At 39.5% G+C, this 18765-nt stretch overlaps 2 protein-coding genes across 4 annotated transcripts in view; one reads left to right on the top strand and one right to left on the bottom strand.

Annotated features, from left to right (window-relative positions):
* Nucleotides 1-5935, bottom strand: part of STN1 (STN1 subunit of CST complex) — a 46029-nt gene extending 40094 nt beyond the window's left edge. The window contains 1 exon segment of the mRNA XM_037400756.1: nt 5850-5935. The gene's annotated coding sequence lies outside the window, so the exon portion shown is untranslated.
* Nucleotides 5936-6822: 887 nt separating this feature from the next.
* The window catches only part of SLK (STE20 like kinase), a 48703-nt gene continuing 36760 nt past the window's right edge, over nt 6823-18765 (top strand). For all 3 annotated transcript variants that reach the window (XM_037399512.1, XM_037399514.1, XM_037399513.1), the window contains exon 1: nt 6823-7001. In XM_037399512.1, coding sequence (XP_037255409.1) covers nt 6852-7001 — 150 coding nt within the window. In that variant the 5' untranslated portion in view covers nt 6823-6851. The remainder of the gene's footprint in view (nt 7002-18765) is intronic.

An 18765-nucleotide genomic window follows, 5' to 3' on the forward strand; every position in this document is an offset into this window, starting at 1 on the left:
CTGAAGTTTTTAATTGCATTAGTCAGTTAATCAATAGAGAGAATCAGCCATGTAAGTTTAGTTGTTGTTGACACTCCACTAAATCTGAGGTTTGCTTCTCACTCAAGTATAAAATCACAACTTTCCCCTCCAATCATATATGACTAAGTTTCTAAATATGTCGTGAAGATGGTTTTCTTGAAGGCTAACTGGAAGTGATAGAAAAACATATTTCTTTTTTGCAATAACTTCATTGAAGTTAACAAATTAAAGCTTGAATGCCTTTGACCTGATATGTTTCCAAGAAATACTCTTGTACTATTTGTTGAAATATCTGATCCTTATTCAGGATTCCTGTATTTTTTGATTTTATGACTGCTTTTTCTTCTGGCATTGGATTTCAGATAAAGCCTATTCAATAAAGCATCGTCAGTTTCTTTGGAAGCATTCAGGTAATTTGACAACTTTCATATTTGCTCTGTCATCGTTCCCAGAGGTGTTGCCTGATATCAAGAGAACTGCACTCCAAGAGTTCCACTGGCAATGGTATTTCCATAGGTAGGAAGAACAAACCCCATCACATGTTTCCAGGACAACTCACCTCACACAGTTAAATACTGTGTGATAAAGATAAGTATCTACAATAGGAAAGAGTAAACTGCCCTCTGAAGATACCTTTTCCCACCGACTACTGAAAAATCTAAACCAATTTTGACTAAACACAGATTTTTCTGAAGTCAAAATTAGATCAATCTTACTCCTAAACATTTTTACACTCTGTTTTCTTACTGCAAACATTAAGTAATACCCTTATATGCTGAAGCTTCCAAATGCCACATGTTTCTATGGCAATTCTTCGATTAACTGGTCCTACAGTATGCATTAAAAAAAAAAAAAACAAAACAAAAAAAACCCCACCCCCAAAAAACCCACCTCATGCAATGTATATTTTCCAGGTTATTTATAGCATCCTGAGCATTGATTCTGGCTAATGAAACGTGGGCAAGCTCTTGAACATCTAACCTCTGGTACTATAATTTTTTCCTGTTTGTATTATATATGACTGAACTATTCCTGTTACTCATATCAGAAAGGCTCATAAAATACAGAGCACAAAACCGAGTCTCTTTTTTCCTCCTTTGTTAATATAGCTTTAAATTTGAAATGCAGAACAGAAATACAAGTCTTTAAGCTACAGATCTATCAACTGTACATTTAATAGAAGAACTTTCAAGAGTGCTATATACAATATGGTCTCCCCTCCCAAGGCTTCCAGCAAACGGGTAACATGACTTGATTCTCCTTGGAGGAAAACGTAAAGCCTTTTAGGCTATCCTCCTACACCCTAAAGAAATAAAAGTATCTTTTTTAGCCCCCTTTCGTATTTCCTTTTTTGCCTTGTCATAAACACAGGTTATTAAGTACTACTAGCTCCTCTGTACTTCCCACCACTAATTAGAGCATTAGGTCACAGGAGTCAGGTACAGCACAACAAGTGTAGAGGGGTCACAGAAAAAGAACATAAAGTTAAAAACTTGGCATGTACACAAAGAAGACTGAAATATCAGAGGGAAGAAAAGGAATATCTTTAAGGTCAATATACAAGATTGGAAGAGACTGAAAACACCATGGTTTTTAAAAATCCACTGAATTGAGGTGCTCCTATGAGGAGGCAACACATTTACAACAGTAGGAGGAAAGATAACTGATGATGAATGGGAGAAGGGAGAAAAACGTCAGGTACAGGACAGTCACCAAAATTTTTTCATAAAGCCTGAAGGACTGAGGAAAGTTAGTTAAGCTATGATGGTACAAGGTGAAGTATTAGAATTTAATTCCATAAAATCCTGAACTCCAAGGAAAAAGGAGTCAGATTCAGCGGAAAGCAAGACAGCTTTTGGAAATAACTTCAGATACTGAAGCTGGACACACAAGTTCTTAGCAAAAACCAAGAATGCAAAGAGGACAAAGTTAAAAAGGAAAGTAGGGTGTTAACTAGAAGGATCTAGAATTTACAGTGGTGCTTAGAACTGAAATGAGTCCAATACAGCAGAAAACATAACTTTGGAAACAGAACAGAGTGGGAGTGATGGTTTGTGGAAAACACCACCATATAATTGGAAAATATCAATGAAAACACATACATAAGAAAACAGAAGGGACAGTGCTGAGTGCCAAAGGTGACAGACTAAGATGGATGAAATGAGAATAATACCTCAGATTCAACCACAAACAAGCCACCTGTGACCTTAGAGTGACCTTAGAGAGTTCACTCAACTCAAACGTCAGAAAGAAGATTGGAGGAGATCAGTGAAAGCGTGGGTGGACAGAAATTCAAGACAATATAAAAGTATACCATTAAATATTTTGGAAGAACTGAAGACAGGATGTAGGACTGTAGTGAAAGGGCAATATATGCTGTGAAGAACATGTTTCAAATTAAATTTCTGAAGCAAGTGTTTATTTTCAATGAAGACAAACTGATGCAAAACAGTGTAAATGAAACAGGAGTAGAAGACAGAGGGAATTAGGAACAGCAGCAAGTGTAAGCAACGATGTCAATGGGAAAGGATGGCAATATTAAGCAGCAGAAAGCATAAAGGAGACTTCTAAATCTCAGACAGATAAAAAAGATTGCAGTAAAGAGTTACACCTATTTTTAAGTCAGTATATTTGATGCACGACCAAAATAGTTCTTTAACATCTTTACTCTGACATTTTAAGTACTGAATTTTCAAAATGCATTGCATTAAATTCCTGAAAGAGAATTTTAATGTACTTATAACTCACTTTTACCTTTTTACCCTCACCATTTGGAAACATTTACAGTTGCTAAAAACTCCTGCTACTAAGAGAAAAAAAAAAAACAAAAACAAAACCAAACAAAGCACAAACCCTCTCCAAACAAAAAAACACAAACAAACAAAAAAATCACACTTCATACAATCTCCTCTATACCAGAAAGTCAATGCAAATTGGGAAGGATTTGCTACTAGCACTTAACCTTCACCTTACAGAGTTTATTTTTAGGATTGAGTAGCAAGGTGTAAATCTAAAGTGTAAGAAAAAGGGGGAAATTGAGACCGAGGTACAGTTTTCCTTTCAGATAAAATGTTTTTTATCTTGAACTGGTTGTTAAAGAGTGCAAAAGAGTTAAAAGCAAAACTTTTATCCCTATATTAATTGCTCTTTTCTTGTGCCAGCTTTTCATTTCATATCTTCAACATACATGAATTAAAAGCTCTATGGAACAGGAAGATTATCTTTGTAAAAGTCTAAAGCAACGCATCTGTAGTACCTACTAACATTTAGTCATTGGTAGAATGACACTACTGTCCCTGTTCTGGTCTGAGTGAACCTGTTTTATCACACACATACATTCAAAGCAAACCAATACATTATATAGATGCTGTATGTGAACTGTTTACAGTCAAAAGTTCATTTATCAATACAGCTGAGAAAAAAACAGCCCCTAGTATCCCTCTGCACTTACTGCCAGCCAGCCTTATTAAGGCAGCAAGCTCAGCTCAGCTACATTTGTTCACATATAGCTCAAGAAATTTTCTTTTAGTTTTGTATTTATTTCCAGTTATTATTACAAACTCTGACATACATCCCCACCCATCACTCTCCCTGCTGCCCTATGACATTAACGCTGAGGCTAAAGAAAAGCTAATCCTGCCTAGATGCAAGGATTTCATGCTACGGCTTTGGATTCCTTTTTTTCCTCCATCCTTTATCAATTAATCAGTTCAAATAAACAGATGGAAATTAATCCCAAAGCACTTTTTATCCAAGAGAAAGAAAGATAAAAATAAAAATAATCAATTTAAAAAAGAAATGAAAATTATCATTAAAGTTATCATTGTATTTTAATGTTCAAATTAAAGCTATCATCCCACCTGAAGGGGTGCACACACACACACACAAAAAAAGGTGTTAGGGAGAGGGGGGAAAAAAAAAATATTAAGATTCCACAAGCTAAATTGCTGCTGGTAACACTGGAGAAACCTTATCAATCACATTCTTTGTTATTGTATTTAATCTAAACTATCTGCATGAAACCTGCAAATTAAGTTAATCGGTACAGCCAGCCAGGCAGATCATAGAGGATAAAGGTAAACATCTCATTTGGATTGCAGTTGTTTTTTGGTATTACTGTTAAACACACGAACACTCTCAGCTTTAACATCCTCCCCAAAAGTTTTACATTCTGTGTCCAAGGTGTTGGAACAAAGGAACCACAAAGGCCAGGTTCATTTCTAAATTAACCAATGCTGATTATTACAGGTCAGGACTGCTATCAGGTTAGCAAGAGTATCTGAAAAGTTCTCTATGCATAGAGTAGTACTACTCTTGAAAGTGATTTTATACAAATCAAAGAAAACAACTCACAACACAAAATTTTTGTTTGATTCAGTAACTTGTTGTGGCAGGGACCATCTCCTTGTTCTGTGGCAGGACAGCACCCAGCACAGTGTAGTGTGTTCCTGTACACTAATACTATTAGCACCACTAATTACTCAACATACGCCAACATATTCTTTAAATGCTTCTACCCCAGCATCCTTCAGCTAAAAAAAACCACCGTTAACACATGATGCAAAGTTCACTTCCAGGCTACTTCTGTGCCCCTACTTCCTTCTGAACCACTCTTCTAGTCTTCATTACTACAAACACCTGTACTATTAGACAAGTCCTTTGCTGAAATCCCTTTCAGTCACGCTCATTTCAAGGAGACTGTGAGGCTGCCATATAATCCCCACAACTGGTGCATCTCAATGCCTCATCATTACTAAGTTTACACATAGACTACCCTCCTTAGACAGCAAACCACTGTCATGCTAATAAAATGATCTGAAAAATGATACACACCAGAGGCTTTATCTTTAGAAGCTTATAATGCTAATGTTAACTGCAGGCACTCAGGTGCATGTAAGGATAAGGCACCACATGATTTTCACTAAGCATTGGACTCATTGTCAGATCCCTCTTAGGTCTCACATCGTTGCCTTAACTGCAAGACGGATGGCATTCCTGCCTCCTGTCAGCCTAAACCTTACCTCCAAGATGCCTGCTAATTGCCCCTTACCGCTTTCACGTGAAGACATACCACACGTTTGGTGGCATATAAACAACACAACTATTAAAACACTATCATATGCCAGGCTGATGAAAGAATCCCTTGTAGGAAGACGTTGTGAGGTAGGGAAACTCCAGCCCGTCCCACTGATGGTATCTCACAAGATGCGAGCAAACACGTGTGGCGTGTTAACCTCACACCCTGCCACGACTGAATGCTGTGACAAACCAGTGGCAGGTCTAGGAACAGCACTGGCCCACAAAAAAAGGTCTTCCAGCATTGCCACCTTCTGCCAACAGCTTCCTCAGAGAGCCACTCCCAAGCCCAAACCCTCCGAGAGGCACCACAAGGCTCCTGGCAGACCAAGAGAGCCTCTCAGCCCTGCAGCTCCCACACCGCACCTGGGAACACCGTGGGCGGAGGAGGGAGTCTACTGGAAAGAGGAGCTCAAGATCCCCAGCCAGCCCTGAAAAGGAGCTCTCCCCTCAATTTACCACAGGACTGAGGAGACCTTCCCTACGCGGGACAGCTGACCGTAAATAAAGGAACAAGGCGTCCTTCAGGATAAGCAACTCAGCAGGAGCCGAAGGCTCCCTTTTCCACACAGCCCCTCCCATAACGGCTACCAGAAGACAAAAGGGAAAAGTCACTTCCTTCTCCCCCCAGCTGCGAGTACGCAGCCTACTCCCAAGGAAAAAGGGAATAAACTGAGGAGGGCCCGCTGCTGCCAGGCCCCGGGGAGAGGCGGGAGGGAGCCCCCCCACCTGCGGGCCAGGCACCAACTTACCCGCCGGAGGCTCGGCGCGCTGCTATTGGTTCGCGCCGCCACCGCGCGTGACGTAATGGAAGGCCCCACCTCTTCCCCGCCTTTGCCGGCGACGAACCGGTGGGGGGTAGTGGCGCGCGGAGGGGGGTGTCGAGTGTCGGTGTGGCGCATGCGCATGGCGGGGGCAGGGGCGCGCGTGCGCTGGCGCGGGGCGGCGGCGGCCGGGGCGCGAGGCGGTTCCGGGAGCGCGGGAAGAGGGGCGGGGGCACGGGGCGCGCGCACGCGCCGGCTGCGGGCGGAGGAGGAGGAGTGTGGGGGGAGGCGCAGCCCCGCCCCGCAGGAAACGGTGCCGCCCGGTCCCGCTCCGTGAGAGGGTGGGGGAGCGAGCGGGAGAAAGAGAGCGAGAGGGAGGGAGAGACCGGGGGTGAACGCTGCCTGTCTCCGCTCTGCCATCCCGGAACGCCGCGGGGCCCCGCTGCGGGAGGCCACCGGCCGGGAGCCGGGAGTGGGGCAGCCCCCTTCCCACATCCGCCCCCTTCTCCGCGGCGGGAGCGCCCTCGGCGGGCAGCCGGGTGGCCGCTCCCCCCGCCCGGCGCGCAGCCGCCGTCCCCGTCCAGCGGGAGCCGCCGTCCCGCCGCCCCCCCGCTCCTCGGGCTCCGTCCTGCGCCCCGCCCGCCCCGGGGAGGGAGCCCGGCACTTGTTGCTGACGCGATGGCCACCGGCCCGGCCGAGTAGGCAGGGACCGCCGGGACCGTCGCGGGAGAGGACCGACGCGGCCGGCATCGAGGGCCCGGCCCCTGCGGGGGGCTCCGGGGGGATCTCGGGGTGCTGGTTCCCCTCAGCGCCCGGCGGTGACGGCTTCCCAGCGGCGTGAGGACTTTCCTTGGGCCCCGTGGGGATCGCGCCCGGCAGGACCGCCCGCTCCGGATGGTCACGGCGGGCTGAGGGGGCACCGCCAGCCGCCGCCCGCCCCCTCCAGCCGCCCGGCCGCCTGGAGGTCGGCCGCCCTCGGCAGGAGGAAAAATGTCTTTCTTCAACTTTCGGAAGATCTTCAAGCTGGGTGGTGAGAAGAAGAAGAAACAGTACGAGCACGTCAAGAGGGACTTGAACCCTGAGGAGTTCTGGGAAATTATAGGAGAGCTGGGAGATGGTGCTTTCGGTAAAGTGTTCAAGGTAAGGGGGAGCGGGCAGCTCGAATCGCTCGCAGTGTTGCTCGTAGCTAAAACCCGACTGGTGCGATCGCTTCGGAGCTCGGCGCCGTGTGAACCGTGCCTGGCTGTAAGCTCCGTCGCCTGGGGTACGGGCTGCGAGCACACGGCTGCCGCAGGACGGCGCCAGGCCGGTCAGCGCGGCGCCCACCTGCCGCCCCCCCAGCGCCCGGTGCCGCGGCTGGCCCGGTGCTCGGCGTGGCCCGGCCGCCTCTGCTCCGCGGCGGCTCATGAAACTAAAGATAGAAAAGACCTATTAGGTCATTGTCCCGCCTTCTGCTCCACCCTGCCCGCTGCAGAGTCGCTGGCTTCTCTGTTTGGAGTTTTTTGGACTCGTGGACAGTACGGCTTCTAACCATACAAAGGCTGTATTTTCTTAGGTGTGAAGTTCCCATATTATTTTTTTTTTTAAAGTTCCGGTACGGAAGGAAGCCAACGAACAGTAAAATTGACTTGTGTGCCCTGTGCTTAGTTTTTAGGGCCGAGTTCGTGTCACTTCTAATGGGCATTCTGTCTCCTTCCATGTGGAGTTGAATCAAATAGTTGTGTTATCTTGGCTTTCTTTACGTGGCGGAGTTCCTGTGTTGGATCTCCTAACTCGTCCCAATTGTTTGATCTTTAAATCTCGAAGTATACTGGTATAAGTACTATTTTTAAGGATGCTTATCTGGAAGTCATCAAGCAGAGTAGAGTACAATGATGTAGTTACAGCACTGCTAAGTGTTTGACAAGACTGTAGCTTTCAGACGAATCTCTAGCTACTTTTCCCATTCTGAATGAGCATTAATGCTCTACATTTGGTTTAGGGATAGTGTGGGAAAAACATCATAAAGGATAAGCATGAGGGAGTTGGGCAACTGACATGAATTGAGTGTCTGGAGCAGGTTTTCGAGACTGGAAAAAATGGTATGAGAAAGAATAGGATTTACAGTGTTTCTGAGAACTAATTTAGGCAAGAAACATTTATATTTAGAGTACTGCATTTGAGAGTTTATAAAGTCTGGGTGTTCATGAAACCTGTGCTATTTTTGATAAAGTTATTTTAGATGTTACTGTACTGTGGTGTTACCTGTTTGTAAATTTCAACAAAAATGCCATAGTTAGTTCAGAATGCTAGATGTGTGTGGGGGTTCACCCTTGGAATTTGTGTCAGTGTTCTATTTTAAAAGCATCTAGATTATTTTGTTGTTGGTTCTGATGTCAGTGTGGAAGACCAGAGATTTTTTTTTCTTATCATAATGACTGAGAAATATGTCTGGAGTTGCTAGATCATAAAGCTTGGCAACTATAAAAACATAATGTTGTCTCTAACAGCATTTGCAGAGTACTGATGTTTATTTAAACTTCATAGTGGAGTTTTGATTCCCTTTTTGTGAATGTAATGTTCTGTCCTATAGAGATGACTGGGGAAGCCTCAAAGGTACAATACTAAATATAAACCATCTCCTCCTCCCCCACATGCATTTCCCCTCCCATCCACAAACCTCTTCTCACTTCATGTTTATCTGTAGGCACGTCTGTATTAGCAGTGGTCTGTAGAGGAAGGTGTGAGCAAGCCAACTGGTAAATGTAGCGTTTCAGTGTACTTTGTGATTTTTCACTTTGAGATATATTTCTGAATGTGAAATGACAGTGTTAACTGTTGAAATTTAATTTTTCAAAACTAAATCCTATTTAAAAAATTGTAGTTAGAATTACACTTGCAGTTACACTGGTAAATGTGGTGAACATAGCACATGTGGTAATGAGCAGGTACTAGTATCACTGGAAAAAAAATCCCACTTTAGAAGTCTCCTACTGCATGTATTCAGCAGCAGTCATTTTGTTTCCATCTAGTCTGAGACACAGGATTACACATGCACAGTAACTGTACTTCTATTCCTGTGTAGAAGTGTGCTTGGCAAGAAACTGTTCTGAAAGCAAAGGTGTGTTACATTGTTCTTACTTGGATGTGCTCCTCAAACGAGAAACTGCAAGAATAGCCATTCAAGTTGCTCTCAAATTTGGAAACCAAAACTATCAACTAGAACAAAACTGTCCACGTTTGAAGACTTTTTCTTTAAGTAATGTAAGTGTGGGAGCTTTTGGGATTTTAATTTTATGTCATGGGCTTTTTTGTGTTGTTTTTTTTGTTTGTTGGGGTTTCCCAATACCCTAGTGTCAGTTACATTTGCCAAAATTACATTTGTCTTTTAAGATCCTAGGAGTCAGTGTGTGACAGGGTTTTGGCAAAGATATAATAAAAGAGAATTGCCAGATAAATAAGGCTTTGTGTACTTTGGACTTCTAATTAGAAATAGGTTAGATGGGTTACATGCTATGATTTCACATAGAGAAGTATTTAGTTTTGTTGTGTAACTCATCTTCTGGACAACCTATCGAATAAATAAAAACTCAAAATCAACTTTTAAATTATTCTGCCAGTACTGTGAAGCCTAGCTGATTAAATTATTTACATAAAAAATGCTATGCCTAGTGATACCTAGTTTTGTAATACAGAAGTCTTAAGGGTATTGAAACTTACGATTCATTTTCCCTTCTTCCCAGTCAAGTACAAGGGTCTTGCTTATTTTTTTAATAACTTAGCCAAATTACTAGAAGAGCTTATTTCCTTTGAAGCTCTTGGTTCTAGTTTTCTAAAGCTTTCTTAGCTCTGACAATTCATACATTTTGTATTCACTAACTTCTAAGTAATGTTTAGAAATACTCTTAAGTGTTTTGACTGCTGTTGCAAGTCTCTGGTGATCAGAGGAGCTATGTAACTGCAGTTACTAATGGTAAAGGTTTATGGTTGCACAGGACTTTACTTTCTAGCCCTTTTCAGCCTCTTCAAACAGGCCACTTTTAGCCAATTTTTTTTTCTTTTTGCTGTTGGCTAATGAATAATGGTGTAGTTTTCCATCCTTTTTCAGTTTATAGACCCTTGCCAGTACTTCAGGTGATGATCAGGTGATGGTCCTTGTAAAAAGAATGTTGAGGTTGCTGATGATAGATTTTTTTTTTTTCCAATCCAGTTTAACTGCCTTTCATGGAACTACTGAATGGACTGCCAAGATTCTGACAGCCACTGAAGAAGTGTAATACTATCATTGGAGGCTGATTTCAGCTTTGAAATCTGACAGTTAGATCACAAACTGCTCTTTGGTTTGTTGTGTTGGGTTTTTTTTAAAAAAAAGAGATGGTTTGAAACTGCTCTTGATTTGAACAGGTTAAGTCTCCTGAAAAATCTTGGGCTCTTAGTGTTAAAGTTAATTGTAACCAGTTTGCTTTAGGAAATAGTTACATTATTATATCATGTTACTTTATTGTGTGTTATATTGCCCTGTTGTATTTAATACCAGTTCAGTGCACATGGTAAACATTGCTTTAAGGTAAATCAGTGTGTTAAAAGACTTTCATCAGCTTCAAGCTACTTTCTAAATTCCCAGAAGGTAATGTTCGGATGGTGTGAAAACAGACCTTTAAAATGGCTAATGTGTTTTGTGGCTCTTTCTTGCTAAAGCTTCTGGTTGACAATAGTTATCGAACAGATGTTCATAACTAATTAAAATGCGGATATCTTCTGAAGTTAAACTTTTGAATGAAATAAAGCGCTGGGACTATATTTCAGTAAAATTTGGCAGCCTCTTTTGGCTGTAAGAATTAGTAAGAACATTGGACACTAATATAAGAACACTTGTGTTGCAGAAGGGCATTTTCCTAGTTGTTTAGTTGGCGTCATCTCTGAGCTCTTCACTAAAGGATGCACATCCAAGAAATTAATGGTGTTTTTGCCATCATTATGATAATTATGGGTACCATCTGTACAAACAAACTAGTTTTATGTCTTCTATTGGAACAGATTCTGTAGTGGTAGAATATATGTGGCAGTATACTATATAAGATACAGGGTACCTATATATGGTATGTGTATATAGAGAGAATATAGAGTCTAAATGTATTTTAATAGAAATTGATGAATTACTATTAGTGTGTCCTTTGCACTTGTCTGATTTTGAATTGCATTCATGTGTCTTAGTGTGAGTTAGAGTATTCTGCCCATTTATGGTATCCCATTTATTACCCTGAATCTAAGATGTTGTAAGCGTTGTGTATACAAGATTCTTATAGGAATTTGGAAAATCAAATATTTGTGTTTGATTTACAGTTACTAAGACAAGTTTTCCAACTCTTAGCAATAAACTGGTGCTTGGTTAGAAGCCTATTCTGCTTTCTTTTTAGGTTCAGAGAAGAAATGTTGTGGAAACTGATAGCCATAATCATGGTGAACAGTATTAACCAAATATATTATCTTCTGAAAATTACAACTACATTAAGTATTCATTTATACTTATATTTGCAATAGTGGCCAATACAAACTCATGTCTGGCTAATGATAATGGACTTTTGATGATAGTGTTTCTTCAAGTCCAGTAAACTGATGATGTTGATGCATTTAACTTAAGCTTTTGATTCTGTATTTAAAACAATCTTATCTGTAATGTACCTATATGACTTACAGGACAGCTTGTTTTTGCCTTAATATGTTCTACAGCAGGTGGAAACAAATAGAATTTTTAAATAGTGATTTAATAAGACAGGACCAGTTATTTCATTTGATGATAGTGTAGCCTTAACTACTTTTAATGCTAAAATATGAACTGGTAGTTGGCTTCTTAGAAGTACTTTTTGCATACCGCTAACATCATAACTTATTTTCTAATCATAGAAAATACCTTAATTAGTCTGACCTGAAAACAAAACAAGGGCAGAGCAAGGAGAATTTGTTTCCTAGTTTCTATGGCCTTACACACATTTTTCTAAATAACTCCTATAATTGGATGTTGCAACTTGAATTTATATTAATGATACTAATGTATCATGCCACTTGCTAGGGTGGGTTACATCTGTAACTTAACACTCACAAGAATAGATTTTGACCACTTCATAGTTAAGCTGAAGCACTGATAGACTGGGTTTTGTCTGTTCTTTGACTGACCTGGTGTCATTAGCTCCACTAATTCTTTAAAAGAATTTGTTGAAGCTGTTGGAACTTGTGAATATTCCTGTATAAAAGATACAGTTCCCTGTGGAAGGTTACTGCTTGAATTGGTTGGTAATCTTGTGTGTTCAGTACTAGTTGGAAGAGAAATTCACGTTTGAAAATTTCCAGCAAAATAACTGCATTTTGTGAATCTGAAGTTTCATGCGTGACTCTGCCATAAACCTAGACCTGGAATGAAAGAGCAAATGAGACTGTCCTACATGGAATTTTAACACGTAAGAATGGATCAGTGCAAAACTTCTGGCAGTTTTGATTAGAATTGTTTGCTATACTAAATATATTTTGTTCTAATTTATTTTCATTCATAATTGACTGTATGAATTGACCTCAGATTAAACTGGAACAGTAAAATAGTGCAATTGTCCTCAGGAGATCTGAATTAATAATATTCACTTAAACGCCATGTTGCTTTGTTTAGCAATAGAGGCATTAGTAGATGGAGAAGAAAGTTGATCTACTCTCGAGATAATGTATAAGATGGCAATGCTCAATTTTAAATATTTAGTCTAAGTGAAATAGAACTCAAACTTTATCTAAAGCTTGCCAAGAACAGTAATTTCTTTGAGTAGCCTCAGTATTTTAGGGCTGCTGTGTATGGTATGGTCTAGATGAAAAAAGATGCGTGACCGTTCACAGAAGACAAACTATTTTCGTCTTGCTGATCAGCTTGGTGAGTTGCTCTATAAAGTTATCTTATTTTCATGCTATTGCAGTTTTAGCATGTTGAAGATACCACATAGAGAAAAGGCAGTATCAGTGTTTTAAACCCTGGGAAATGTATCAAGGGGAAAGCTTTCCAGAGCTCTTTACACCTATTGTCACTCTAGCTAAGTTTTCTGAGGAAACGGGTAGTGCAAGAAAGTAATCTGTAGATTGTAAACTGAGATAACTTTCTTGTTTAAAATGGCTATTTGCAGAAGGTCGTATCTCCTTTCCATTTTGTCTGTAGCAAGGAAGTACTCTGAAGTAGTGTAGCACATGTTTCATATCTCAGTTTTTGGACATCTTCAAGTCACTTGGCTTAAAATCAGCATCACAATACTTAACTTATGAGTAATGTGTTGTTTGTCTGTTGCATTCAGAATTAAAACTGCTGACAGGTTTGTGGAGAATAAATATAGGGTGCTCGTGATCACCTTGGTAAGGCAGTCATCTTTTCCAAGATGTGAGCACAGTTACATAAACTGTTTAAAACTCTTAAGTAAATAGGAAATAATTATTTAATTTTATTTATCTACGTTTATAAAAGTTCCTGGTTTTTTTTTCATGTCAAGTGATATTTCATATTTCTTAGCTAACTATTAGTGTAAGTCCTTGGACTGCTGGTTTCTTCTCTGGAGAGTAAAACTTTAGATTTTAGGTGTAAGCTCAATGTAACTGTTAATGTTGTCAAGTAGACTGCAGAATGAAGCTTCTTTAAAGCTGTTCTAACTTGGTGAAATAATTCTTCATATCTAAGTCAAATGCAGTCTATATAATCAAATAATTCTGATATAGGAGCTAAAAAAATGTTGTGGCATTATTTCTGTTTCTTGAACAAGTTTTGTAGGCAAATTTATTAAACCTTTTGAGCTTAATCTTTGGCAGGAAAGTTGTCCTTCATTAATGCAATCTTCCAAGCAGTAAAACATGCTGTTGTTGCAGAGCAGTAGTTCACAAGTTTCTTTTAGTGGCGATTCATATTCTGCTTTTGACTACCTCATAAACAGTGTAGAAGAAATTATTTGTTCAGTTTGTATTTGCAAATGCCACAATCCCCAGTTTGGGATTTATTTTTTTTTTAATTGAATGCAGTTATGAATGGGCCTTACATATTTCATGGGCCATGACCCATGTTTTGAGAATCTCATAAGATCATAAACATCATTCTCCTTCGTTGACAGTTACCTGTGTAAAATAGGCAGCATGTATTTAAACTCTCTGGTTTGAGATCTTAAATTAATTCCGTGAGACCCTGGTGCCTGAAGTGTTGTTTGTGAATACTTTTATGGTCTTTGCTTCTTTGTGCTCCCCCAATAACTCTTAATTATATTCAGATTATACATAGAATTGATAAATTCATATTGTCTCACCTCTTTTGCCTATTGTCTGTCTTTATTCAAACACAATGTTTGTGCTCTCTTTTCATTCGATACTGTTTGGATTGTTCCAGTGATGGAAAAGCCATGAAATTTGCAGTTAAAAAACAAAGCAGACTGAATTAATAGCCCAGAGTAAAAAACCACAAAAACAAAAAAAGAATGCTGTTTTACAGTTTTTCTCTAAACCCATGTAAAATACATATTGTCACTCCCTCTAATTAATTTTTTAATTGTTTTATAATGTGATTACAGTATGGAATGCTTGAAAGACACCTTAACTGTCAAGTATGTCATGTGGAAACACTTCCTCCCACCCCTGAAGTGGGAAAGAATCTTTTAGAGAGAACGCAGACCTTGTACTTGCAGAATGTGTTTGAATTATGTCAGGCAATAAAATTGGCTGAGTAATAATCACAAAAAGCTAGTAGACTACCTCAGATCATTCTGCAATGGTATTCATACTTCCAACAAAAAAATTAAGGCTTTACTGTAAATGTTAATTTTCCGTTGCATTTCAAATTTTCCGTTGAGCATGCTCTACATTCATGATATAAACCAACTAAAGTACACACAGCAGCAGACTTACCTTAAGCAAAAAATTCACAATAAAATAGTAATGGAAGATTCTTCATATATTTAATGTACCTACTTAAACTATCATATTTGGGTTTAGGAGGAAAAACTATTTCTTAAAGCAGTTATAAATGTATGTAAAAGCAAGTTACAATATTAAAGTTACAGATTTTTCTTGTTTATTTTTAGTCTTCTGGATGAAGACTGGTTTGCAGTATTCTGTGGGATTGTGTGTGTTTATATAGAGAGGTTAATGTAAAACAGCTAAGCATGAATGGTGATATGGAAGCTAAGGAAGATGTTTTTCCCCCTTCATGTAGCCATGTTTATATTTTTGAGCCATTTTCTATTTAGTTAATTACCTGTAGCCTAGAGCAAGAACTTGTTCAAGCATAGGTTCATGCTTCAATCAAGTTCTACCCAAAACCTGGCTTTGAAGAAGGTTCTGATTACCAGAAGCATGCTATTCTGTGATGTGATTCTTAATTTTTACTGATTTTTCTATGAAGAAGAATATCAAGAAGTGAAAAAGTAGGATTGTACTACAGTAGTCAAATCAATTTATTGATTAGCATTAACAATTTGTTAAATCTCCCCTTTACTACAGAGGGCTAAGTGAGTATAACTTGAACGTGTCGGTCTTAAAGATTAATCTGTTGGTTGTTGTTTCAGAAAATCTGGAACTGAAGGAGGCCATGACAAGCAAAGGAACTTTTATTATTTTCAGAAATAATTTTTTTGAAGTTGCATTAATGCAGTTACTCAAAATGAGTGAGCGAGCAGAGAGTGGAAGGGCAACTGTACAGTCTGCCAAAGTTTTTTGGGGAACCATTACCCTAGAACTTAAGTTTTGTCTATGTCAAAGTTTTTTATGCAGCATGAAAGCAATGATGAATCCCCATGCTAAGGCAGAATAGTTTTTGAATCCATGTAACTTGATAATGAATTGGAGAAGACTGACCCTTTACTTTCTTTGTATCGCTTTGAACACCATTTTAGATCTGTCAGAGACTTTCTTGTTTAAGGAGGACTTTAAGGAACTGGGTTTTTTTCTCTAGAAATGTTTAGTCATAACCATGATTCAGAAAACTGTTCTGAGGGAAGCTATCGTAATTTTGTTAATGATACAGTAATTACTTGGCAAGACTTGCGCTGAAATTTATTCTTTCTTTAGCTTGTAGGTAATGGTTCCCTTGGCATAGACTTATGCTGTCAAACCAAAACTTTTCTCTAGCATGTCTAGATTTCACATTATAGAAGATGACTTTTCACTTGTATTTCTAAGCAGTACTTTAACCAGGAAGGGAGCTAATACTTTGTAATGAGAATACGTTAAAACCTTAATGGAGAAATGTCAGTTGAAGTGTTTCAGCAAGAATTAGCATGTTGCAGTAAACCTCATCTCCTTCACAGCCTTTGTCTCTATCAGGCTTTATTCAATTCATATGATGCCATTTTTTATTTTGTACAGTTCAGTCATGTTCCTGCCCCACCTTCAGCTTTTCCTGTTTGAAGAGGCCCAACCTTTTTAGTCTGCTTTTTATAAGACAACTGCTTGACCCTTTAATGATTTTAATTGTTCTCTCATTCTTTTACTTGCTCAACTTCTGCAGATGCTACAAATGTTTCAGTTCACTGTTCAGGCAAGCAGCTCTGTTTTTCAGTGCTGGATATTCATGGATCAGAACCATAGGTCTGTGCAACTACATTACACCATGAAAACTGTGAACTGTGATTGCTGCTGGGAAATGCGGTCAGAAGAGTTTGAATAGGAATTATCCCCAAAACAAACTCCGATCATTCCAGTAACGTGGAGAAATGGATACTCTTTAGAGTTAAGCCAAGCTTTTTTTATTACTCTTTCACCCTTTCCACCTAGTTTTTACTAATAGTGAAGACGCGCTAACCGAATTTATAAGTAACCTGAAAAAACGAAGCCCTGTCTGCTATTTTTCATCTCTGGGGTGGGAAGTCTGAAAGCTTAAGGATCACCATATAAACAAGAATACTGTCAAGTGTTCCTTATTGATTGACAGGGGTAGCTGGGGTACCTGAAAAGGCCTCCTTTGTTTTTGGCTGTAGCAAGAACCTTAAGCTGCCTTTGAGTAGCAAACTTAGGTGTTCTGGTCAGCCCTAGAAGTTGTTTGTTTATTTAATGTGTTACACTTAAATAAAAACAAAAAACTACACACCTCCCGTAGCATTTAAAAGTGAAATATAAAAATTAGCTAGTGTACAGGCTTGTTAACTCTTCTGTTTGTGTTGTCCATTTCAATGTTTATTGATGCTGTTGTAACTTCCTAGTCTTTAGTAGTCCAGCATGGGACCTCACCTTTGAGCCAGTGCAATATGAAGAAAGTTCTTTTGAATGTCTGAAAAGCACTAAAACAGTATGGAAAATGTGATATTAAGTGCAACAGTCAATAATACATCTTCTCAAAGTGGTGCATTTCAATAGCTTCAGTAAGTGCGGAAGTGACTTTTGAATGAGGAGTGGCTAGGCCTTTACCATTACCGTGACTGGTTTCCACAAGTTTCTGATGATGCAAGTCAATGCAGCCAGAGTTCTGGCAGAGTATTCCTGTTCCCACCTCGTTTCTTGTGACAGGTCTGGTGCTTGCCAACCCCATGATGATCTGGTTCAAGAAACTAAGCCACCCAAAAGCTGATTGTACATGTAATCTTCTTGGCTCGCCAGACCAGCTCACGGGAGGACCAGACAAGTGACAGTGCTGATGTAAGGGAAAAATTACAGGACAGTGTTAGCATTGGCTTAAAAAGCTATAAAAAGGAAGCATGAAGGTGGCATATTGATGTTCTGAAGTTGTTAAGGTATGTCAGATGAATGCTTTTTGTCAGAACAAAAGCAAAAATAGACATACTTCTGTTGTATAAATCATCTGCGGATAGCAACAATACTGATAAAAAGGCAGTTGGTATTCTTATCAATCAGTAGTTCTGTCCCTTTGGATCACTGACATCCATGCTAGAAGAATGTTCTTGTGTAGACCTATTGTTAACGGGAAATTTATGAAAAGCCTATGTTCCTGGTTTGGTTTCCGGTGGTGATTCTTTTCGCTACTTTAGGTATGCTACAGAACTGCTAGAAGGAATGAAAATTTTGTAAGACTTCTTATTTGGCACTAAATTTACCTGTATGAGGAAAGTACGGAAACTGAATTGAATTTCAGAGTGAGCAGAGTGTTTTGAAGCAAGAAATGGCTTAGATAATTGTCCAAAATGAATGGAATTCTGCATTCCCTCACTGTACAAATATCCAACAAAAGACAGCTCTCTGCTTCAAAAAGAGAGCAGTACTTCCTCTTGAACATCTTGTGTGTTTAACTGTTTGCAGCGTTTTACGGTATCATGATAGTTGGCAGTTCTGTCTTCTGAGGAAGAACATTGTTCCTACATTGCATGAAAATCCTTTGCCAACAGAAGGCTCACCAATTCATTAGCTGTAGAAGTCTGAGTAAAGCAAGTTTTCCCTTTGCATATTTTGTGCCTCAAGCTCTGCAAAGAGAGTTGGAGTATTTTGTCTTGATTTGTTTTTAATAATTTTATCAAGTAATGCAATTATTCCTATAGCCATTTTTATTTATCATTAGCACATTATGTAAATTCTGAAGGAATTAAACTAATCAGTCAAATGGCAAACAGCAAGTACAAGCATCAGAATTTGAAAAAGATTATCATCATCAGCATGCTCCTAAATTAAAATTTCTTTTGAAATCAGCTGATAAATAATAGGATTTGCATTCATATAGTTTCTCAAAGTAGTCAGTTTTCTTAATTGTTTTGTTGTTTAAATTAGTTAAAAAAAACCCCAACAAACCAAACGGTTAATCTGAAAGGAACATCAGAAGCATGGTCTAACTGTGCTGAATATGGAGAAGTTTACTTACAGAACCCAAGATGCTATTTTTGTGGCACTTGAATAGCCAATTTTCAAGGAATACCAAATGTTTATTCAGATGGCTCGCTCTCATCTCCTGAGATGTCATACTTGCAGCACAAAGATAGCTAGG

This window comes from Falco rusticolus, chromosome 9 (genome assembly GCF_015220075.1).
Source record: "Falco rusticolus isolate bFalRus1 chromosome 9, bFalRus1.pri, whole genome shotgun sequence".
Taxonomy (NCBI): domain Eukaryota; kingdom Metazoa; phylum Chordata; class Aves; order Falconiformes; family Falconidae; genus Falco; species Falco rusticolus.